Source organism: Alternaria infectoria, assembly GCF_024043175.1.
Source record: "Alternaria infectoria strain BMP 0036 chromosome Unknown scaffold_17, whole genome shotgun sequence".
Classification (NCBI taxonomy): Eukaryota; Fungi; Ascomycota; class Dothideomycetes; order Pleosporales; family Pleosporaceae; genus Alternaria; species Alternaria infectoria.
The window spans coordinates 143,392-166,266 of NW_026250706.1; the positions used below are offsets into that span (position 1 = coordinate 143,392).

Consider the following 22,875-nt stretch of genomic DNA (forward strand, 5'->3'; position numbering starts at 1 on the left):
TAAGAGCCCAGTTTGAGGGTGCTTTCCCCGACCACCGCGTCGTGCATGTAACGGGCGCCACGTTCCCAACTCACCACGGACTCAACAAATATTTTAAAGACTGACCATATGCACTTCCCGTTTCCATTACTTGGGTAAATTCTCCGCATTGTCGCACCGTGCGTCACCCTCGTTTCCTTATCCCGAGTCTGCTCAATATGACTTTGGTACCAAACGGCTGCGCCAACTTCCACGTTCACTTTCACTTTGACTACAACGCTCAATCTAGGACGTCTTAGCTCAGCTAGCGTGACGTGAAATTAATTGTGTATCCGCTCGCTAGGCTGCTCTACCTTTCGTTCCCTTCTGTGCTCCTACTCCACTGTTGCGACAATACCCAGCAACGCACGTCAGCACATCAGCTTCCCACTTTACCTAAACATCTCGGCATCTTTCAACATGGCTCGTGTCAAAGTAGCACCAAAGAAGGCGTATGAAGAGCCTCGTATCGACTCAGGCGCAGCGCTCTCAGACCCTGCCGTACCCTCCGATGGACCCGCGCCGAATGGGTAAGCGTGTGTTCACAAGATACCAGACAGACCAAGCTAAGAATATCAATAGCACTCTCGTAATGCCCATCCTCCTAAAGACGGATTGGGACCTCGGTACTCCCAAGGCTCGCCTCCGTAGAAATGATCTCCAGCTGCGCCAACCGAAGGGCTTTCCCATTAAACCACTCAAGATCACACTCGACCGCGCTCGCAAAGAGGCAGCAATGAAGGCTCTAGCTAAGGATTGTGTCGATTCAGACTTTGAAGCCTACGAGGAGTTTGAAAAGGTTGGCGAGGTCAAGAAACAAATCGAGGTTGAAGGGAAAGATGATGATGAGGAAGCGGAAGATACAGCAGATGAAGAATTAGAGGGTTCCGTGTACGACAGTGCGGACGGCAGCGCGAATGACAGCGACGATTCCTACGAGCTTCCAGCTACCAGAGTTGTCACCGAGAAGTCTGCTGCGCTTGTCGACAGTCGCGGACGGACTCGAGCAGCTACAAATCGACGCAAGGCTCAAGAGGTATCTGATGCCACCTGTCAGACGAGCGTCTAAAATGAGATGGGGAGAACGCGACAGTGGACGAGAAGGAGCGCATACGAAATGATAAGCGGGCGATGAAGAAGTCAATTTGAGGCTCGAAGTCGCGTCTTGGGAAGTTCGCTGCATTGCGCGGCAGAACACGCATGTAGGCGATGTGGCTCGGATGTATCTCGGCATGTAAGCACTGGCGGACATCTTGGATGGGCTCGGCATCTTAGTAACCAATGATGTTACAGCAGGAGCAATTACCATATCAATGTGTCTTTAGTATTGTGCGATCTGTCAAAGCATTCACTGGAATGCAATGATGAGTGTGCCTTGCAAACGCCCTGCTTGGCGCGAATAGGCCGAAATCCGGCATCAAACGCTAACCGAATGCGGATCTCAAGCTTCGCAACCACGTGTGAGCGCGTATGCGAAACCCTGGGAGAGTCCGCTGCAGCCCCTCCATTACCCACACAGCTGCCTCCCCCAACTACTTGACGAGTGCTTCGCACCCCTTCCCGCTGTTGTCTCTTACTCACTTTTAAGCCCAACCCCACCATTCCGCCAACAACCCGTGGACACTTCAAGACCATTGCGATAGGAGCGGACGGTAGCTGTATCAGCGCGCTATCTTCTGCTTCTGTCAAAATGACCGCCGAAGCCCAGAAACTGCTTCTAAAAGAATGGGCCAAGGACACCAATCATGTCGTTGATGACAACAATTCACCCAAGGCCGAGTTCGCGCGCCTGGCAAAGGTAAAGGGATGGACCGGCGGAGATTCCGAATGGTGTCATCACTGGGAAGCGTGTTTCGATGAGACATATACATGGGGAGTTCGTCGTAAGTTCAGCTCGCTCCGCATAATGCATGTTTGATGATGCTTCCTTGATGATGCGAGGAAGTCGGAAAGGCGGTGTCCAGCAAACCATTACTAATGCATGGCATCAGACAAGTCAACAACAACCGATAGCACTGCAGTCAAGAAAGTGACTGCTCAAACTGGTGGGATCGATCTCACAGACCGCATGCGAAGTCTCTCTATTGGTTCCGATACGTCGTCTTTCTCGGTCATCTCACGTACGTCGGCGAATTCTTTCGAAAGTGTGAGGTCGATCAACAGCGACCAGTCACACGAAGCCGAAGGTCTTTCCACCAGCCCACAACCTCCACCGAACCCAGAAGTCTCGGATAGCACCGACTTACAAAACAGCGTACTGTCTCTTGATACGGTCAAGTCCCTGGAGGAAATTTCTGGGGGCGTTGAGATCCCGGACACGGCTTCAGAACACAGCGATGCTGAGTCAGAGGCTTCATCGCTAGAGTTGGACGAAAACCCAGCGTGGAGTGAATACACCAACTTCGTGCACCGCCCAGATGCATCCTTTCAGTCAGAGTTCGAACGTCTAGCTCGCACCAAAGGTTGGGTGGGACGTATCAAACGCCAGCACCTAGTTGAGCTGCTCACTAGCGAGGTTGAGTTCTACTGGGGCGCGGACGACGTTGACAAGCTTGAATACTACCAGTTCCTATGTCAGGAGATGGGCGTCAAGCAGATCCCTTTGACTGTTACCCAGGCGAAGAACGTGAGCGCATCATCTACGAGCCCATACAAAAGTACGCCGCTGACAATACATAGGCGCTTCGGCCTCTCAAAGTCAACCTTTACAGCGTTATCGACCACATGCGCAATCCGGAGATCAAGGTCATCACATACAAGACTATCCGCGAGCTTCGTCAAAGCGTCCGCAAGAAGGGCACCTTTCCGAGGCAATGTGCCAAGGCTGGTGAAGGCTGCATGGCTGCTCTGCTGTCTAAATTGTAATTGCAATGATCTGTCTGGATCTGCAAGGGTAATCAGATATGCGTGTGGCTTCTTGGATCTGGGCATTTCATAATACCTCTGATTTTGGAATGGAATGCAACCTCCCGCTAGTTGGAGTGACGATCAACCGTCATGAAATCGGCACATGGTTGCCTTTCTTCTCTAACCAATCAGAATAATATCAAAACTTCATCGCGTTCTGGAGTGATAGAATGCTTTGTGTGGAAGCTTTTAGCGTTTCTATAATGCCAATTACGTGCTTTCACCATTCACCTCATCCTTCACCGCTCACACAACCTGTTGGTACGTTTTTGGTAGGTCGCTTATCCACTCTTGATAGTGTGCGACAAATTTGGCCTCTGCTACCTTACGACACAACCCGCACTCACCAACACTTGCCACTACGACAACGAATGACGCTCTTTGAAGTGTCCTGGTAAGTTCGCAGCATACCTTTATACGCAATACTAATAATCGTTAGCTATTGAAGCATTCACTGCTGTATCGCCTCCAATGTTGACTATGAGAACAATACCACTTCCGCTAGCTCCGCGGCTGATGTCGTCGCTGAGAGCGCAAGCGTTCCTGCCAGCGCCGTCTCTGACACCATCCACGAGATTGCAGCCACTCTTGCCAGTGCAGGTCCTTCTCCGTCAACTTCAAACGTTGGGCCCAAAACAAGCGACGACGCAAAAGCCTGTCTCCGTAAGGTCTTCTGTCTGGTCCCAGTTCCACGGTTTCGTGCCAAAGCCTACGGCGAGGTTCAACCACGAGTTCGAGCGCCTCTGCAAACACATGAAATGGACTCAGGAGGAACGTCGCAGCTATAGGACTGTTATCTTCAACGCCGACTGGGAGGCTCACATGGGGAGGGACTTGGAAAACCTAGCCAAGTGGCAGAAGTTTTGTCGCCTTTGCAGCATTGATCCGGTTCCTACTACGATTGCTGGCTGTATGGAAGTACGTTAGTTTCCTCTTTGTCGAGAAACTCAGATACTGACATGTATTCAGGTACTTGCTAAGGTCTTGGTCAACATCTACGATCTACTCGACTCGCAGCGGACGGGCGCCAACGTGTTGGTCTTCCAAGATTTCGAGGATTTCAGGAAGTACACCTTGAACAACCGTAGATATCCCCTTGACGAAGCGAAGGAAGACACGTTCTTGCCCATCTTTCTCAAGAAAGTACTCTGAAGGCGCAGGCATCAAGATGGATCGCTGCGGCCAAGCGAGAGTGCCTGTCTCATTACGCTGAAGTTTTAGTATGGTTTGAGCTGCCCTTGACTTCGTACAAGAGAGATCGGAAGTTTTGTTACTTCAAGCGGTATTCTGAAGGGTCTCATCTACCTATGGAAGATTGTGCTATGCCGGATAATGTTCTGGGATCTTTCTTCCTAGGTAAAAATCAGTACTGTTCACTTCAACTCGGCGCTTCTGTTTACTCTCTCTCCCTGCTATGCACATGCATACATGCGGCACAGTTGCTCCACCGTGCAGCAGGCACTCAATGCGATCGAGGCTCATTCGATGTTCAAACCCCAAAGCCACCACCCACATCATTGGAGTCTATGCAACTATGCCTGTAGAGAATACTGGCAGAATGTTCCAGCTCGTTGCCGACGTGGCGCCAGGGATCTCGGGTCTTCCACGTCCTCAATGGTCCGATTGTCTGCTCATCTCGGTTTGCTGCAGCTTCCCATATGCACCCACGTATCGATTTAAGGAGTCCTGGGTTATTTCCACCACCCTAGAACCTCACTTACCTTCCTAGACTATCCGCCATGTCCGGTCACCATACCGGCCGCGCCCGTGAGTAAAGTTTGTCGAAATCTTACGCTACACACTCTAACTGACCTGTTTAGACACCGCAGCCTCTGCTGCGAACCCAAACAGTTCAACTGCCCAGGACACAAATCAGGTCGCCGTATGGTTCCAGAAGTTTGCACCCTTCGTATACGACACAAGTGCCAGCACCAGGAGTAACTTTGATCGTCTCGCCTCACAGCGCAACTGGGGTGATAAGCTTCGAAGGAAGCAGTGGACCAGTTTGCAGGCGGTCTCAGCGGCGTCAAACCATGCTGACGCGGACGATGATGTTCATACCGACACCCCAAACCAGGGCGGCGCATGGTTCCAGCAGTTCGACAATTTCGTACACGATCCAACGGTCGGAATCAGGAGCAATTTCGAGCGTCTAGCAGCACAACGCAGCTGGGGCAACAGACTGAAACAGAGGCGTTGGGCTGAATGCCAGGAGGAGGAATTCGGCTATGCATATGGAACGAATACAACAAAGCTAGAGATCTGGCAGAGGCTATGCCGTGAGGTACACATCAGCGATCCACCAGACAGTATAACACAGTGTAGACAGGTAAGGAGAGTTGTAAGCGATGCAAAGTCTGCTGCTAACCGTGGGTAGGTGCTTGGCAGCCGAAACGTCCTGGTCAATCTGATGAACCTTATTGACCATCGTAACATCGGCGTGGAAGTGATCCGATTCAAGAACTACTCCAAGTTCCGAGCGTACACCACATTGCAGGGCAATGTGTTTCCGCTGAAGAAGGCGAAGGAAGATTGCTTCATCAGGGCGTTGTTAAGGAAGTTGTGATCGAGGCCGGAGGAATCCGCGTGGGCCGTAATTGCACTTGCAAACAGAAGCAATGTCAGGGGTTACAACACCAGATCCGTGCAACAGGGAAGGGACTAGAAGATAGTTGCTTATTTGTATGAGTCAGCAGCCGCTTGGCGACACGTAAACATTGTGTTTACACTTTCTAGCCGTTTCTTTTCTTCGTGTGCACAACAGTCCCAACGTCGCTGTTGGTTAGTGTCGCGCGAACTCCGGAAACCACCTGGGCACCATTGGCGACTGCCGCAGTTGCGCGCACTACTGACCCTGCCAGATGGTTCGCGGAAGCCGCGCTAGTGAGTAGCGTACATAAACAAGCAATAGCGATGTGCTCACATTGAACAGAGGGAGGCGTCTCCATTGTACCTGAAGCTGGGACAACTGCTTCTCCTTCCTCGAGCGACCGTAGCACTCCTCCTCCAAGCGACGACGGTTCCTCTGATGAAGTTCGTGACTATTTCTCGCAAGAAAAGTTTAATGGATTTGTCCCAGACCCTGAGGACGATCTCATAGCGAAACTCAGCAAGCTTTCGATCCACCAAGGTTGGTCCAAGAGCGAGGCGAAGCGTCGTCGCGCGGAGGTCGTTGAGTTCGAGGTGTCTCGACACTACGGCCCTGACAAGTCAAAGCTGGAAAATTGGCAGAAGCTGTGTCGTGATGTCAAGATCGAACCTGTACCGCCTTCTATAACACAGTGCAAAAAGGTTACGCTTCTTTTTCCACAGTCGCATAGCTCTGCTGACGTATCCTCGTAGGCTCTTTCACGCGTCTATGTCAACATCTTCAACATCCTGGACCACCTAGACAACCCCGAGCGCTACGATGTCATTGTCTTCAAGAACTACAAGCTCTTCCGTGCATATACGCTGAAGAGCCGCATCTTCCCTCTGGATCTGGCTAAGGAGGACGGCTTTGTCAAGGCTTTGCTTCGCCCGCTCTACATGAGGAGGAAGTAGTAGCAGCATTGGCGCTTCAGGGAACTTGGATGCATTAAGTATTTGGATTGTTGGGTGGAGTTCTTGGTGGCCTTGTAATGCTTCTTTCTTGACTCGTTTTCGTCTGCGTGGCGTGAGTGGGGATGTAAGCAAAGGCGCGGCTATCCGGCTGCGAGGGTGCAGGTGACCCGGACACCATCCTTGATGCGATTGCACGTCCACGCAGTAGTTAGAGTCGCTGATCTAAACGATGTTGGTGTAATATGTTTGGAGACGCATGTGAAGTCAGGACTAGTAGGCGAGATGTTCGGAGGCCTTGCCCGTCACAGCCGTAGTGCAGCTTAGCGAGGCCTAAACAAAGCTCACCCCGTGGTATCCCCCGCTCTGCACAACTCACCCGTATCGTCGATCTGCTGGTATATCCCTCAAGGCAAACAACCTTCACCATGCGCTGCCGGTCGCGCTTACCCCAGGCGGCGAAGGCAATGTGGCCTTGCGCGCCCCTCCATCCCCCGTAGAAGTTGCAACGAACAACTCAGCAACCCTCGCGACCAAACACGAAGCCCAACGCATACGATGCAGCAGGAGAATGAGCGCATCAAGCTCAAAGATGGCCGCACCCTCTCCTACGCCATCTACGGCAGCCCGATGCCACAGAAGACGATAGTCTTCATGCATGGCTGCCAATCGTCGCGCTACGAAGGCAAGCTATGGCACTCGGCCTGCGCCCTACACAACGTCCGCATCATCGCGCCCGACCGTCCTGGCAGCGGCCAGTCGACCTTCCAGATCAATCGTCGCATCCTCGACTGGCCTACCGACGTGCTCGCCCTGGCAGACCACCTCAAGATCCACAACTTCTACGTACTGGGCGTATCGGGAGGCGCGCCCTATGCACTGGCTTGTGTCAAGGAGGTGTCGAGGGACCGTCTACTAGGAGCCAGTATCGTCAGCGGCCTATACCCGGTTAAGTTCGGTACAGCTGGCATGTTGCTACCTTCGCGCATCGTCCTCTGGGCAGCGCCGTGGGTCAACGGGCTGACCACCACGCTGTTCGAGAGCACCATCGGTAAGCCAAGTCGCGATGACGACCCGAAAGTCCTCGAGGATATTATTGCCAAGGAAATCCGGAGCCGTCACCCCGCCGACCAAGAAGCTATCCACGATACCACCAACTGGCCCATCTATGTAGCCATGACCAGAGAATCGTTCCACCAGGGAAGTGAAGGCGCAAGCTGGGAAGCCAAATTGAGCGGCAGCGACTGGGGCTTTGAGCTTGGACATCTATACGTCGGAGAGAATGGAGTACCGCTTACCTTGTGGCATGGTCAGGACGACCAGAACTGTCCCGTCGCCATGGCTCACAAGGCCAGAGACCTGTTGCCCGGAAGCGTATTGCACTTGAAGGGTGGTGAAGGTCCCATGAGCTATATACACCGGAATGCTGACAACATCCTGGACGATCTCATGGACGAGGCGGAGAGCGAGGAGTACATGATGATCGGTGCTGCCTAACTGCGCTGGTAGATACGATGCTGGCTCTGGACTTGGTTTCTTCTTAAGTTCGTCCAACCAGGCTTTGGTCCACATGTCAGAACCACCATCAAACCCATAGTCAACAGATCACAACTTCGCATTTGATTTTCGATGACCAGCTCAAGCAATTGACGTTACGTGATAATCGTGCGTATGAAATTAATTTACTATGCGCCACGCGTGCAGCGCGGTCTAAGTGGTATCCAGCGAATGTAGTAAGAATGGTATCATGCAGTAAGAAAAAGATCCCAAAGCCATCAGTCGTAAGAAACAGCCCGCCCTTTTGCCGACGCCTATAATTTGCTGAAATTCCGCGTGATCATGACGACGACACCCGCAACAATCTTGAACGCAATCTTCAGTATGAACACCACGGCCTTGAACGCAAACGTCAACACAGTTATGACTGTACGTGCGACCAGCGGTAGTTTGCTTTCGTCATCAGCATTCGCTTTCTTCGCCTTCTTCTCCGATTTTGTGGCTTTCGCTTTCGTGTGCTTGTCTTGTCCGTACCACTCGCCCAACTCAATGTCCTTGTCGAAACTTCCCATCGCACTATCGCTACGAGTTGTTGTACTCTTCAGGCTAGAAGCAAACTTCTTCAGTCCTTTACCCGAGAGTGGCGGTCGCGACTTCCCGCCGATGCCCTGGAAGCCCTCGACAAAAGAGTCTTTGAAGGCTTTTGCTGTGTCTTCCTTCTGGTGGTTCAGGGTGAAGCTTGGTGGTGGTGGCTCGAAGTTTTCTTGGCTTCGATTGCGTGTTTTGCGGCCACGTGTAGCTTCCGCTACTGCGACTGCCAGAAGCGTTGATGTAAGAACATCAACCAAGAAGGGATTGCCAAAACGTGTCAGGGCACCAAGGTTGAGAATGAGAGCGTCGTTTGCGAAGTCAAGACGTGCGAGCATGGCATCATCGGCAGTAGCGTCGGTGGTCGTAGGAAGTTGGCCAACAGACATCTCAGAAGGTGTCATAGATACTGGTCTCGTGCCATCGAATCGCGGAGGTGGTGGTAGCGGAGAGAACGCGTTTGTCCGGGGGGTCGTTGGAGAGAGAACGTATGGGTTTAGCACAGTGATGCAGGCTGGCTTGCGTCCGGTACTTTGTGGTGTCATGGGCATGTTATGCCCGTAAAACGCCGTGATGGGTCTCGTCGAAGGAGCATTGATGACAGAACAGTCACCTTCCAGGGAGATGGGGAAGGTGCCCAATGTTGGATGATGGAGCTGATATGAACCCTCCGATGGCATATGTTGCGCCCAAGGATTTGCTTGTTGTTGAGGGTTGTCCCTCGTCCAGGCAAGAGCGCAGCACTCACGTTGCGCAGTACCAGCTAGAACATCTTCAGCCAGACGCTGTGCGGCGGGCGACTGAGCGCCCGGGTCTGAAAGCGCAATACGCGAGGCAGCAGGAGAGTTAGCAGCAGCATCAAGCGCCTGAAGAGCGGCCAGCTTTGGGTATATGCTAGTAAGAAGGGTGGTATCCTCTTGCTGTTGTGGGCTAAACGCTCCATTGTCTAGTGACGGAGGCGCGATAAGATCGAGATGAGCAATAGGTAAGACTCGCGGCTGGGTGGGGTGATGTCGTTGAATGAGCAGCTCGTTCATGATGCTGGGTACTTCGTGGTTACCTGCAAGGTTTGACTGTGCTACAGAGTAGAATGGTAACGATGGCGTTGTACCAAAGGTGACCGTCGGGTTTGAGGCTGTTGCTCGATGCATTCGCAGGGTATACATCTGCACACTGGGCTGTTCTTGTCCATTAGTGGCTAGCCAGAGATTGTCAAGAAGGTTGGATGGCGTGAAGAAGGGCTTTGGTGGTGGAGGAGCTGTCGAGCCGCTCGAGCGAACGTTGTTGTGAGGAATATACGACTCGGAAGAGTAGGTTGAACGACTGATCTGGGTTCGAGGTATCTGTGTGGGCGACGCTTGGGTTGGCTGATATGGTTGACGTCCAAGAGGGACTGTGGGATCATAAACTGGGAACATTGACCGCATCGGAATCTCTTCTTGCGGTGACATGCATCTTGTAGCAGAGCTATTTGCTCGGACCAGAGTCTGAGCCTCGGAGAAAGCTGGTGAAATCGCGCGAGCAGGATCTGGGCTGGCGGTGCGTTGCTGGTCGTCGATTTGATCATGGCCATGACGTTCTTGTACACGGTAAAAGCTTTCTTGCCGTCCAAGTTGTGGGGACGCAGTTTGCTGAGGCGGTGGTTCAAAGTATGGCCGACTCGTTGTATTTGACATTGGCGTTGTCGTAGCCTGTGGACTGGGGATATGTGCTCTTGGCGGGGCCGCGATGGCCGGCGGGGGCGCCATTGGGTTGGAAGGTGATACTGGCACAGAGTTGACTTGGATGAGAAGTCCGTGGAGATCAACAGGTGTTTTGGCGCTTACGGCACTCTCTGTTGCTAATGGTTCTTGACTGGCTGGCTTTGGGTGAGGAGATGGTCGCGGACTGGGACTCGTCTGTCTTGGAGCACGAGGAGGAGGAAATAATTGGAATGCTGGTCCAGCCATAATGAGTGCTTGCTATCCTACTCTTTTGATAAATGGTACCCCGAAATAACTGGCGGGACCAAACAACAGATACCGGCTGTGTAGAGAAGAGAACAAAGACTGAGAACAGCAACACCGGGAGTACGACGTCTCGGGTAATCTGGGGATAACGACTATAAGACGAGCATTCTGCGAGGCACTCCGAGCCATCGGAAGAGCCGTGGCATGCAGCCAGGGCAATAGCGGTACAAAGACGACTTCCCATGCAGGAAAACCCTCTTCTCAGCCAGGTGGTGGTCAGATGGGCCCAATCAAGATGTGTGTAAGGCTCGGCGCTACTCAGAATTGATGAGCGGCGGTTATATTTTGGGTGGTTGGCTGCTGGTTGCTGTAAGCGCCAACGCTGTTCACTCGCTACACTCCCCGCCGCACTAGCTTGAGATGTGAGAATGCCTGCATCTGGCGATGATTGGTAGACGGTATGTGCCTGCCCTGCGTCGGGGTAGCATATGCATGTGACAAGTGGCCAGTCCGGCGGCCCGCTGCGAGTCGTCGATCTATTTCGAGCGCTCAAAACCTTTGCCAACATGCCACTTTCGGTGTGCATCATGAATGCTGTGGGAGGGATGTCTGTTATCGTACCTGCCCTGCGACAGCACGAAGGTCAGGGCGTGGTTCTTCATTATTCCTGTAGCCGGAATTGAACTCATGAATGTGTTTCCATAGTTCCACGGGCTTTGATCATGCAGCGCTGGTGGATGAAGGTCTGTTCTGGCGTAACAGCGTTTGGTGGGGCTGGGGCTTGAAGCCACCAAGCTTTCGGCGGTAAGAGGGCTCGCACGCTGCAGAGTCGCGGTGCACGCAGCCGCCCTAGCACCAAGACAACTCTGGCTCAGGCATCGCACTGGCAGCTTATCGCACAATTTACCAGGACGCAAACTGTGCAAGATGGCCTGATTACAAGACTTGGTCGCTGGGTAATGTGCTGAGTTACCCGAACTAAGGCCGAGCTTCCAACGGAGCTGTGGCTGCCCAGCTGTGGTGGTAAGCGTCCAAGGGCTTGGTGGTCGAAAGACGATGACGGGGTCAGGTCATTCTTGTTAAGAATAGGCAGGGCAATATGCATTAGATGAAGCAATCAGCGGGTATCACGTCGCTGCAGTGGCCGGGCATGCAGCTCGCGACAACGCGCAGCGAAGATGCGGGACGCGCGCTAGGCTTATCGATAAGCGAGATGTGCAGCCGAGAAAAAGTTGGGCCTTCGTCATGGCGCACGACAGTCACGCGAAGCCAGCCATAGCCACGATGCCGTCAGAATTAGAAGAGGTAAGAAGCCAAGTACTCGAGCCTTTGGGGTTCATCGTCAGCTAATACTTCGCTTCCAGCTTGTGGAATTTCTGCACCACGGCAACACGCAGATCAGGCAGACTGGTCAGACGAGCCCCTCCACCCCACCACCGAACACAGCTCACACTATGCAGCGGCCGACCACCTTGTCGGATACTCACAGGCGAACGTCTCCCTGTGGAAGCGCAACCAACTAGAGCCTATTAGGGACCTGAAGCTACTCGTCAAGGACTATGCGCCCATAGCGAAGAACGCCCTGACCATCCTCATCAATGTCTCCGCCGACGCCGAGGTCCAGAAGGCGCTGGCAAAGGACGACGACTTCCTCGAAACGCTCTTATCGCGGATAACCGTATGTCAGTTCCCCCTGTATACAGCCAAGGACTGTCAAGGGCTGACTTGCTGCAGAACTCAAAAGAGCCCAACGCCAACGAGATCGCAATGCTCCTCGCCAACATGGCAAAGGACGACTCGCTACAGCGCGTTTTAGAGTTGAAGCGCGACATACCAAAAGAACTGTCCAAGTCAACGTGGGCTATGGATCAGCTCATGGACTGCTTCGTCAAGGGCGCAGAGGGCGCGTATAACAAGAACGCAGATTTTGACTACCTTTCGTACTTCTTCGCCGATCTAGCCAAGTTTCCCAAGGGTCGCGAATACCTCACCACACCGCAAGAGCACGACGATAACGTAATCCCCATCACCAAGATCCAGGTCTTCACAGACCACGCCTCGCACATCCGCCGCCTTGGCGTAGCTTCGGCGATTAAGAACGTCGCTTTCCACGTCCCTTCGCATCCCGTGCTACTATCGAATCTATCGCCCGACCCGAATCTCCCACCTCCATCTATCGGTGCAAACCTACTTCCATACATCCTTCTACCCCTCATGGGCCCAGAAGAGTACGCAGATGACGACACAGAGGGCATGCTGGATGAGCTACAACTCCTTGAGCCGGACAAGGAGCGCGAGAAGGATCACGAAATCATCAAGACTCATCTTGAGACGCTGCTTTTACTGAGTACAACGCAAGAAAGCAGAGAGGTGCTGAGGCGCGTCAAAGTCTACCCGATTGTCAGAGAGTGCCACATGCATGTCGATGACGAATCAGTCCAAGAAGCATGTGACCGTGTGGTCCAGGTCATCATGCGCAAAGAAGAAGGCGAAGAGGAGGATATACCAGACATGGCTAGTGCAGGTGGTAGCGGGAAGCTGATGGAATTGGAAAATGCCGAAGACGATGAAGACGAGAAGATTGTTGACATTGTCTAGACGGGAGATGCACATGCGACGCAATACCAACAATATTCTCAAGTCGCAAAACCGTAGTCATGCCCTACATCCAGATAGCGTGGTAGATCTGATTGGCGGTGATACCGGGGATAACAGCCTCGCTCAAAACTGTTCTCGGCTCCTCAATTATGGATCTTTGCCAAACTTGGTCGAAATAGGAAGGATCCCGTCATCGATTCTCAGTACCTCGATTCTTCTGCATCTTATCTGCTTTACTTCTACATCCTTATTTCTGTACTACGCTTCGCGCCGCTACTCTTTGTATCGTCATTTCTTGTTGGATAGCTTATTGGAAGTATATTATGTGTGTGACGTAAGCCGAATTATGTCAACGGTCGACTTAAAAGATGGTGGGGGCCGAGGTATGGTACCAGCCACCGACGAAAGTGCAGTGCAGACAGCAGCCTCATCACCAACGGGTCGTCCACCACGAAAAGGAATAGAGCGGAATACAGGCATAATAGAGCAGGAAGAAGAGAAGCAGTCAATATGGAGAAGAATTTACACAATCTTGACGTGGACGCCGCCGAACTGTCGCTGGGATCCGGATAAACCACCGCAATTCTCTATGAGCAGTACGTCTTTATGCGAAATTTCATGTCATAGTTCGGTTTGAACAAAGCCTACCTCACGATGCAGCTCCTCAGAGCTCTCCTCAATGAACACCATGCAGGATTCCAGCTGATTACCATCATCCCAGTGAACGTTCTATTCGCCTTTGCCGCGGGCTTTACAGTCGCAAACCTTTACTACAACCACCCCATCCTCAATCTACTAGCTGCAGACTTCGGCGTGCGCTATGAGCAAGTCGCACAGATTCCTACTGTGATGCAAGCTGGCTATGCCGCTGGACTACTCTTTCTGTGTCCGTTGGGAGACTTGTTGCCTCGACGACCTTTCGTATGTGGTTTAGTAGGATTCACTGCGACATTGTGGTATGTCACGTTGAAATCCGAGGCATGCTGAAAGAAGATTGCTGACAATGGAACAGGCTAGGACTATGTCTGACATCCGACCTCGGCACGTTCACGGCCGTATCCTTCATCGTGGCGGTAACAACAGTGACGCCACAACTCATGCTCCCGCTCGTGGGCGACCTAGCTCCTCCATCACGCCGCGCAGCAGCCCTGTCCATCGTCGTCTCCGGCCTCATGCTCGGCGTGCTCGTTGCCCGCGTCCTCTCTGGAACGATCTCAAACTTTGTTACCTGGCGCGCAGTATACTGGATGGCGTTTGCCCTCCAGTACATCATTTTCGTCCTGCTCTGGCTCTTCATGCCAGATTACCCAGCGACCAACCCCGGCATGAATTACTTCAGAATCCTACTCGACATTGTCAAAATGCTGTTCCGCCACCCTGTTCTCGTCCAGGCATGTCTAGCAGGTCTCTTCTGCTCAGCGCCATTTACATCGTTTTGGACAACGCTGACATTCCTCCTCGCCGGCGACCCATACAACTACTCATCCCTGACAATCGGTCTCTTCGGTCTGATAGGTATAGCAGGCATGCTCATCTCCCCCATCTACGCGCGTACAGTTACCGACCGCTTCGTACCACATTTCTCCGTGCTTTTTGGCCTCACATGCTCTCTCATTGGTATATGTCTCGGCACCTATACTGGAACCTTTACGGTCGCAGGTCCCGTCCTTCAAGCCCTATTGATGGATTTCGGCAACCAGACTGCGCAGATCGCGAATCGTTCTAGCATCTACTCCGTCGAGCCTAAGCGGCGCAACGGAGTGAACACTGCTTTCATGGTTGCTACGTTTTGCGGTCAACTCATCGGTACGGCGGCCGGGAACCATATTTATGCTGCTGCGGGTTGGATTGGGAGCGGGAGTGCTAGCGTAGGTTTTATCTCCGCAGCGCTTCTTGTCATCATTGCTAGGGGTCCATGGGAAGAGAGGTGGGTTGGGTGGAGGGGTGGCTGGAGCATGATCAAGAAGGACAAGGATAGTGCTGATGGCAAGACGGCGGATAAAGAAATGCATGGAAGAAATGTCGCGAGGGATGAAGAAATGGGCGTTGATGCTAATGAGAAGGTATTGGAGGAAGTTGCTGCGGAAGAGGGGCACGAGAGTCCGTTGAGAGACGGCGATGGCAATGAGAAGAGTATTGAAGAAGGTGGGGGCAGAGAGCCAAACGCATGAGTGTTGGTAGAGGATTTGAGTATATGCAGAATGATGGTAAAGCCTCAACCGCGTTTCACAAAACGCTATATGCATAGAGTAATCCATGTTCTGCGATTCATGTATTATGTACTGATAGACCCGAGCAAGTAGTGCCCGTACATCTCCCCATTACCAGCCTTTGCCCTCGTCCCCTACGCTAATGCAATTTACCAAGGGACCGACTGGACATCGCATTCACTCTCGCGCTAACCAAATGCAGTCTCAGACTACGCAGGTTTCGGTGCGTTCGACGCATTCATAAATGCGTTAATGTGCTCCTCGGAGGGCATCTTCTCCAGAGGGGTAAGCCAGCTCTTGGCCTTGTCGAAGCTAGACACCGCCTTGACGAGCTTGATGAAGACCTGCGTGTTGGTCTTGTCAACACGACCCTTGAACTTGACAATGAGATTCTGAATGTTCATGCCTTGGGGTGGCAACGATTCGTAAATCTCCTTGGCAGATGGTAGGGAAGGCCGTGATGAGGCTGCAGAGGGACTACCTGCGCGGCTGCCGCTGGCCGTAGGACTGCCTGCACGGCTAGCACCAGGAGTGCCGCTCGGAGAAGCGCCAATCATGATGCGGTTTTTGTCCTTCTTGTCCTTCCTCCGCTTCTTGCCGGCGTCAGTCATCTCGCTGTCGCTACCAGACCCTGCGCCCTTGAGATTAGCAAGGGACGACTTCCGGGATCCATCAGCCAGCTTGTCATGCTTCTTCTTGTGCTTCTTGCGCGAGGACTCGTTGCCGCTAGCTTCTGAAAGGTTGGGTGAGCCTGGCCTCTTCTTGCTCTTGCTCTCGCCAGACTTGTGGTTCCCCGAGGGGGTATTGGTGCCCTTGGTAGATGCACCAGAGGGGACGTTACCAGCTTCCGGTGCCTTGCCATTCTGCTCGGCTGCCTTCTTCTCTGCCTCTTCCTTGGCCTGTTGACGCTCCGTCTCGGAGTCGGTGTCGGACTCACTTTCGGTGATGTACGGGTTCTCTGGATCGCTGTCGAGGTAGTCATATTGCTTTTCGCGTTTGACTAGGGCTTTTCGGGTGCCCTTTTCCTGGATCCTCCTCTCCTCAGCCTCCTTCCGCTCTTGTTCTTCCTTGATCGCAATGGCCAATTCATCGGGGCGATCCCACAGAGCAGCCTGCAGTTGGTCTCGCTTGAGCTTTTCTGCGGCTTCTTTGACGTCCTGCTCTTCACCTTCAAAGAGACCATTCAGACCCTCTTCGTCGTCGGCAAAGTCTTCCTCAAGGTTAAAGTCGATATCGTCCGCGTCAGCTTCGCGCTTTACAAATCCGGTTGCGTCGTCGTCGGGGCGCTCGCGTTTGATCCTGCCTTCGTCGTCTGCGCCGCCGCCGACACGGGTACGGACTCCGCTCCACATCTTCGCATTGTTCTCTGCGTTGACGCGCTGCTTCTGACGCTCTTCGAGTTCGGCGAAAAACTTGGGTCCGCCGCCTCTCTCAACTTTGGCCAGAATCTTATCGAGATCATCGCCGCCAGTCTTGACCTTGCCCTTGACGTTGAACCGATACCAGCGCTCCATAGGGGCCATCTGAATTGCTGTACTGGGGTCGCCGGGGCGGGTGGTCGACAGCATGACATGTGTTTCTGACAGCTCCGACTCGTAGGTGCCGACCCACGTCTGTTTGTTCTCGAAGTCCTCCAAATGCCATGGCAGCGTCTCCTCGTATCGCAGAAGTTGTCGCTTCTTTGCCTCTGGAGTATCATCGGGCCGGTACTTTTGCTCCGTCTTCTTGTGGAAGGCAGGGGGCTTCTTCATGCCAGTAGGAGCGATCTTGGCTTGGTTCTCCTCGCGAACCTTGCGACGCTCCTCCTTCTGCAGCTCGATGCGCTCCCGCTCCTTCATTTCTTCCATGTCCTCCTTCGTGTCTTCCTCTTCGTACGTGGAGCCCATACCGCTTGGAGGCGCGCGGGGATCTCGGCGGTGGAGCTTGATGGGCGTCTTGAACTGGTTGTCGTCGGTGATGTCGACGTGCGTCTTGCTCTGCAGACGCATGACATGGTGTCGCAGCTCTTTCAAGTCCTTGCGGCTTACGATGAGTGGGAAGCTGCTGGCGCCTTGAGCAATGAACTCATGTCGCAACGCGTCTTTGGACTGCGTGCCATCGCTTGCGGGCCCGGCGACGGGCTTCTTGGCCTCGTTCATTTGCGACAACGAGACCATGGGCCTCGTGATGTTCTGTAGTGGGCGGCGGGGCTTGCGCAGGACATCGGCCTGCGGACGTGGGCGACGGCGACGAACAGGCGGCTGCTGGCCATTGGCGGCGACGGGCGCAGCGGGCGCGCTGGCGGGCGGCGGGTTCCCATTCATGTTGCCGTTCATGTCGGAGGCAGCGGTGGGATGGGGACACGAGCGAGAGGCGATGGGCAGACGATAGTGAGGGTGGGGAGACGCAGTCACCTTTGTCCCAGCGAGTTCCTTCAACTTCGGCCTGTGTCGCGCGCGAACGTCACAGCTCCACGCTAGTGCCTTAGCGCGCCAAGCCCGTTTCCAGCGAAGGCCGTCTCCGCCTTCCCAAACAGTGCCACCACTCAGCGACTGCCCGATCCAGTTCGTCATCGCTTCCACGGTTGCTGCGCCAGGAATGAGCCACCATAGGAATCGCGCACTTCCAGCAATTCATTGCACAAGAGCCACCGTGGACGTTTAATCCAAATCCTTCCGAGGCCTGATCGCTTTGACTAGACAAGACATTCACCCATGGTTGCCTGGTGTGAATAGTCTTCCTATAAGATCCATCAACTGGGGCCTCCAATCGCTTACTCCCATAGTAATCGCCAGAACTGCCACGCGCCACACCAACCAAAGTCATAGGAAACATCCACAACTTAAAACGCCAGAATTACTTCCTCTGAATACGAGTTTGGCCTAATAAGATCTCTTCCCTGCCCCTCTTTCACTGCCGGACTTCGTCAAACCGGATACACACTCCACTACTTGCTTATACCGCCAACGGTTTCAAACTAATCCGATATCATGGAGCAGGAAAATGCATCACAGCCCACTGGGCTCGAGAATCAATTGCGCAATATGATCCTCGGCAACGTTAGCATGGCCGGTGGACAGTCTGGTCAAGACGCCCCGTCAGCACACCGTGGACGCGGACGAGGCCAAGGAAGAGGTCGTGGCCGAGGTCGTGGAGGTTTACACGATACCGTCAACAATTTCAACAGCAACGGTCAGAACCACACAACTCCAGGTCCTACTCCAGATCAAGCTCAAGGATGGCGCGCCCACGCCTCCGCCAACACGGCGCCAGTCCGAGGGGGTGGAAGAGGGTTTGCTTCCAACCAGCGATATCAACAACCTCCGCGAAACTTCCCAGACCAGCAAGGCCCAAATGTCTCTCAAAACGGCCCACAGGTAGACAATCGACAGTATTACTCACGGGGGCGAGGGCGGCCCCATCAACAACAAAATCTGAACGCTGATGGTACACCACGCACACAGCCCCCTAGAATCATGCAACGGCCTCATGATCATTTCGCACTGCCAGGCCAAATCCCGGTAGGTCCAGCATCGACACAGCGTCCCCGTCCACAAGGTCAATATCCTCCTCGACCACCGATGAATCAACCACGAGAGAACTCCATGGCCCAAGTCAAACACTTGGACGCAATTGCAGCAGCCGAGATTCCGAAGGTGGAGATGTCCAGATCCGAGTCGGAGGCCAAAGAAGACTTCCGAAAGCACCTGGAAACCATCATGCAAGAAGCTTTTGCCAGCGGCTACTCTGGTGATATCTCGACTATCTCCTTGGTAGGCTTTGGCAGCTTAGCTTCCGGCTTTGGTATGCCCGGCTCAGACATGGATCTGGCAGTAGTGCCAACATGGAAAGATCCAGCGAGGGCTAGTGATATTGCCATTGATCGTGGCATCCCGCGTTTGCTGGAACGGGCAGTTCTCGACGCCAAGCTGGGTGGCCGTCTACTCACAAGGACAAGAGTACCAATTCTGAAGATATGCCAGACGCCAACCGAGACCTTGTATAATGCTCTCGCCGAGGAACGCCAGAAGTGGGAAGAGCTTCCGGAAGAGGAGAAGTACCCTTCAGACAAGCCACAAGAGGCTACCCCACCGCCAAAGCCGCTGGTAGATGTTGATGGAGCAAAAGCTTCCGAGCTTACTGCGCAGTCAGACAGCCCTAACTTTGGTGACGACTTCCCTACACTAGGTGCTGCGGCAACTACCAAGAAACGGCAAAAAGCTCCTGCAAAAGTTGAGACCGCCCAGGAAACCCCCATTACGTCGGCCACCAAGTCAGAAGACAGTGTCAGCAACGGAACCGATGAAAAAGCTAAGAAAGATCAGCATCACCGCCCTGAGAAACAGTGGATGCGAGAGAAGGTAGTCGGTCCCCTCGACTTTCCAAAGACGGGCTGCGGTATTCAGTGTGACATCAACTTCGAAAACCCACTCGGTATCCATAACACTCATATGCTTCGATGCTACTCCCTAACTGACCCTCGTGTACGGCCAATGGTTCTCTTCGTTAAGTCATGGGCCAAGCGACGAAAAGTCAACAGCGCATACTCTGGCACTCTCTCTTCATACGGATGGGTACTTATGGTACTGCATTATCTGGTCAATGTCGCCCAACCACCGGTGTGTCCAAATCTCCAACTCGCCGTCCCGCTCCCGAGCGACACAGTAGCTCTAGAGCAGTTCTTCAAGAACACGACTATAGCAGGTTATCAGGTCCGCTTTTGGCGCAACGAGCTGGAGATCATCCAGGCCGCGCAAGCCGGTCGCCTTTCACAGAACACACAGTCTGTCGGTGAATTGCTACGCGGATTCTTCCAGTACTACGCTTCTCTATCCGGGTACGGCTATGGACCCAAGCCCCCGCAATTCTACTGGACCAACGAAGTCCTGTCCCTTCGGACGCCTGGCGGAATCTTGTCGAAGCAAAGCAAGGGCTGGGTGAGCGCGACAACCAAAATCACGGCGGAAAAAAAGGTCACGAATCGGTATCTGTTCGCAATTGAAGATCCGTTCGAGACCGATCACAATGTCGCAAGGACCGTCACTCACCGTGGTATCGTTGCTATCAGAGACGAGTTCAGGAGGGCATGGAGGATACTAAAGGCCATTGGCCAAGGCACAGAGCCCGAAGGTGGAATATTTGACGAAGTTGTAGAGCAGCCGCCCGCCCAGTCTGAGCCAAAACCTGGAGATGCTCCAAAAGGCACCATGGAAAGTCTTGGCGTTGGTCAAGAATCGAAGACTGAACAAGGCAGCCAAGCGATTGCAGTGTAAGATTAGGTGTGCATTGGTTCGACGGATATGATGTAGGGCTCTCGAAGAGCTGGAAAAGACTAAACTATACTACTGAAGTTATGAGATAGACGATGACCGACTTTGTAATACATCAACCTCATCTCAAACCTGATGCCATCCGTCTAATTCCTGATCCATGACCAAGAATTCGTCAAAAGCTGTGCCAAGAAATTCATCCGGTATGTTGTAGGAAAGCTGGGTTTGCGAGGCATCCTGAAATTCCAGCGGATTAGAGCCAGAAGTGATGTCTGCCGAGAATGAAGAGAAAGACTCTCCATGTTCTCCACCTGCCAGATTACCTTCTTGGCTGTCTGTTTTCGGATCCCTCCCCATTTTACCCAGAACAGCATTCACCGCTCTCACGGCCGTTTGCGCTTCTTTCGAGAACTCCTGTTGCTGCTCCCACACACTCCTCGAAGTCTTGAGTGCTTCCATGCTTTTCTGCGCGACTTCTTCCCCGATGAGCCCTCTTTTCATGTCGTCATTCAGATTGAGACACAAGACTGTTGTGGCGAGCAGGAACTCGGATTGGATCAAGGAAAGGATCTTCCATCGATCAGTATGAAGCATGCGGCTTGGCTGGCACTGCTCGAATAAGTCTGCTTGCAGCCGCAACATTGTCAATGCTGCGCTTATACATGTCGAATGGGACAGCTGGTATTTGCTATTCGTCTTTGCAAGGATGATGAACTTGCGGTGGAGGGTAATCTGCGCGTGATGGTACGACATCGCTATATAGAGACGACGGGTGATGAGCTCTGCGCCGTCTAAGATAGATTGCTGCATAGGTTTCAACTGGAGTATGGGAGGCTTCTGGGCGTACGCTGTGTTAAGTAGCGTATCTAAGCGCATTGCTTCGTCGTAGTCTCGCTGCTTCGATGACGTCGTGAAGTCGCAGATCATTCCGTAGACGGAGACTATCCTGCTCTTGTATACTAGGAATTGGGACAGCGTGTGCTCGCTTTGTGGTCTAGCAGTCGGTAAGACGGTGGACGTATCGTCAAAGTCATCATCCAGGAGATTGCGCGGCTCAGCGGTGTCGCATTGAGTTTCCTTTATGATTCGCGGAAGACCGACCTCAGAAGCTGAGGCGATGTCAAATTGGGTGAGGATATACCAGGTACGCCTGCGCATTTCGGCCTCATAGACACTCATCTGCGGGAAATGCGAGCCATCGCGGTGGTAGCCCATCTTGAGCGCTACGCGTATTATGACGCCCGTCAATTGCCAACAGCCCTGTTGTGTGTCTTCGCCTTGAACGTATTCGCTCTGAAGGAAAGCCAGTAAGGCCTCGATGGTATGCGGTACGCCCTTCATGTAGTTACCTAGCCTAAGACATTGTATCATCTTCTCTCGTGAGATGATGATCAGGCTGTGATATTCGGCTGCTGTCGTCTCGTCCAATGAGGCCGCACCGCCGTTCATGAATAGCGTACAACAGGCTACTGTATACATCATGCCGTATAATATAGTCAGCCACATGGTTGACGTCGAAAGCGGATCTTCCCAAAACGCTTCGTATTGTTTGATAAAGACCTTGCGGTGAATGACAAGTGAGACGGGCATGTCCGCCCATTTGAAGTATTTCGAGATCATGCTATCGACAATTATGCGGGGCGGAATCGCAGCGACGATATCCATTTTTGTAACTGGGTATGTTTGGAGAAGAAACAGGTCGTTTCCAGGGATTGTTGGCTCAGTATGTTGTGGTTCTTCAACTTGTTCCTGTACCATGTCTTTCAGGTCACTAATCTCATCCAGGATGGCTTTCCAGTGGTCACTCTCGACGTATGAAGACTGATGGTCGTTCAGGTTTATCCGTCCAGCTTCATATACGAGAGGATCCACCGCGGCGACGGTTTCTGTAGTCTCTTGGGTCGCCAGATTCCCCGGCATCCGAGCATCAGGGAGTTTTTCTTGTTTGTCAAGCAAAGACCGGACGAGCGACTCCAGCTGATCAATTCGTTCCTCGAACGCCTTTCGCGTGGCGCTCTCTATCGGTCTGTCTTTTTGTGGAGCTCGCGGAAGTTGGGGTAGAGGGAAGCTGCACCCTGCCACTTGCCCTAGTCGAATGCAGCTCCCGCAAGGCTTGTTTCGATCACATCGAAGTCTAGACATTTCCTGTTAGGTGTCTTGGTAATAAGGTAAATCACTTCCTTACTTTCTCTTCCTGCAGAAATCACAGGATAGCTGGGCCTTCTCCCGACCTCTCATTCTCTCTAGCAGTCGTTCCGAGGAAATAGGCGAGTTTGTCATCTCTCTGGTTTGCTTCAGGCGTACTTAGGAGATGTTGAA

General features: G+C 53.0%; 11 protein-coding genes across 11 annotated transcripts; 8 read left to right on the forward strand and 3 right to left on the reverse strand.

Annotated features, from left to right (window-relative positions):
- Positions 1–438: 438 nt before the first annotated feature.
- J4E92_008483 (uncharacterized protein) lies at positions 439–1,087 on the forward strand (the record flags this gene model as incomplete). The annotated part of the gene is made up of 2 exons (XM_051499835.1): positions 439–548; positions 601–1,087. The coding sequence occupies 2 exons, from the start codon at positions 439–441 to the stop codon at positions 1,085–1,087; spliced, it is 597 nt and encodes a 198-aa protein (XP_051349848.1).
- A 621-nt stretch (positions 1,088–1,708) lies between these two features.
- J4E92_008484 (uncharacterized protein) lies at positions 1,709–2,883 on the forward strand (the record flags this gene model as incomplete). Its single annotated transcript, XM_051499836.1, has 3 exons — positions 1,709–1,848; positions 2,032–2,644; positions 2,698–2,883. The coding sequence occupies 3 exons, from the start codon at positions 1,709–1,711 to the stop codon at positions 2,881–2,883; spliced, it is 939 nt and encodes a 312-aa protein (XP_051349849.1).
- A 558-nt stretch (positions 2,884–3,441) lies between these two features.
- J4E92_008485 (uncharacterized protein) lies at positions 3,442–4,077 on the forward strand (the record flags this gene model as incomplete). Its single annotated transcript, XM_051499837.1, has 2 exons — positions 3,442–3,843; positions 3,895–4,077. 2 exons carry the CDS (start codon positions 3,442–3,444, stop codon positions 4,075–4,077), a joined length of 585 nt encoding a protein of 194 aa, XP_051349850.1.
- Positions 4,078–4,664: 587 nt separating this feature from the next.
- Positions 4,665–6,468, forward strand: J4E92_008486 (uncharacterized protein; the record flags this gene model as incomplete). Its single annotated transcript, XM_051499838.1, has 5 exons — positions 4,665–4,692; positions 4,746–5,254; positions 5,303–5,406; positions 5,913–6,186; positions 6,268–6,468. The coding sequence occupies 5 exons, from the start codon at positions 4,665–4,667 to the stop codon at positions 6,466–6,468; spliced, it is 1,116 nt and encodes a 371-aa protein (XP_051349851.1).
- A 555-nt stretch (positions 6,469–7,023) lies between these two features.
- J4E92_008487 (uncharacterized protein) lies at positions 7,024–7,962 on the forward strand (the record flags this gene model as incomplete). The annotated part of the gene is made up of 1 exon (XM_051499839.1): positions 7,024–7,962. The coding sequence occupies one exon, from the start codon at positions 7,024–7,026 to the stop codon at positions 7,960–7,962; it is 939 nt and encodes a 312-aa protein (XP_051349852.1).
- A 314-nt stretch (positions 7,963–8,276) lies between these two features.
- Positions 8,277–10,226, reverse strand: J4E92_008488 (uncharacterized protein; the record flags this gene model as incomplete). The annotated part of the gene is made up of 1 exon (XM_051499840.1): positions 8,277–10,226. The coding sequence occupies one exon, from the start codon at positions 10,224–10,226 to the stop codon at positions 8,277–8,279; it is 1,950 nt and encodes a 649-aa protein (XP_051349853.1).
- Positions 10,227–11,783: 1,557 nt separating this feature from the next.
- Positions 11,784–13,097, forward strand: J4E92_008489 (uncharacterized protein; the record flags this gene model as incomplete). Its single annotated transcript, XM_051499841.1, has 4 exons — positions 11,784–11,804; positions 11,864–11,909; positions 11,960–12,177; positions 12,234–13,097. 4 exons carry the CDS (start codon positions 11,784–11,786, stop codon positions 13,095–13,097), a joined length of 1,149 nt encoding a protein of 382 aa, XP_051349854.1.
- A 654-nt stretch (positions 13,098–13,751) lies between these two features.
- J4E92_008490 (uncharacterized protein) lies at positions 13,752–15,268 on the forward strand (the record flags this gene model as incomplete). The annotated part of the gene is made up of 2 exons (XM_051499842.1): positions 13,752–14,053; positions 14,110–15,268. 2 exons carry the CDS (start codon positions 13,752–13,754, stop codon positions 15,266–15,268), a joined length of 1,461 nt encoding a protein of 486 aa, XP_051349855.1.
- A 248-nt stretch (positions 15,269–15,516) lies between these two features.
- J4E92_008491 (uncharacterized protein) lies at positions 15,517–17,622 on the reverse strand (the record flags this gene model as incomplete). Its single annotated transcript, XM_051499843.1, has 1 exon — positions 15,517–17,622. One exon carries the CDS (start codon positions 17,620–17,622, stop codon positions 15,517–15,519), a length of 2,106 nt encoding a protein of 701 aa, XP_051349856.1.
- A 1,245-nt stretch (positions 17,623–18,867) lies between these two features.
- Positions 18,868–20,559, forward strand: J4E92_008492 (uncharacterized protein; the record flags this gene model as incomplete). Its single annotated transcript, XM_051499844.1, has 1 exon — positions 18,868–20,559. One exon carries the CDS (start codon positions 18,868–18,870, stop codon positions 20,557–20,559), a length of 1,692 nt encoding a protein of 563 aa, XP_051349857.1.
- A 123-nt stretch (positions 20,560–20,682) lies between these two features.
- Positions 20,683–22,698, reverse strand: J4E92_008493 (uncharacterized protein; the record flags this gene model as incomplete). Its single annotated transcript, XM_051499845.1, has 1 exon — positions 20,683–22,698. The coding sequence occupies one exon, from the start codon at positions 22,696–22,698 to the stop codon at positions 20,683–20,685; it is 2,016 nt and encodes a 671-aa protein (XP_051349858.1).
- Positions 22,699–22,875: the final 177 nt, after the last annotated feature.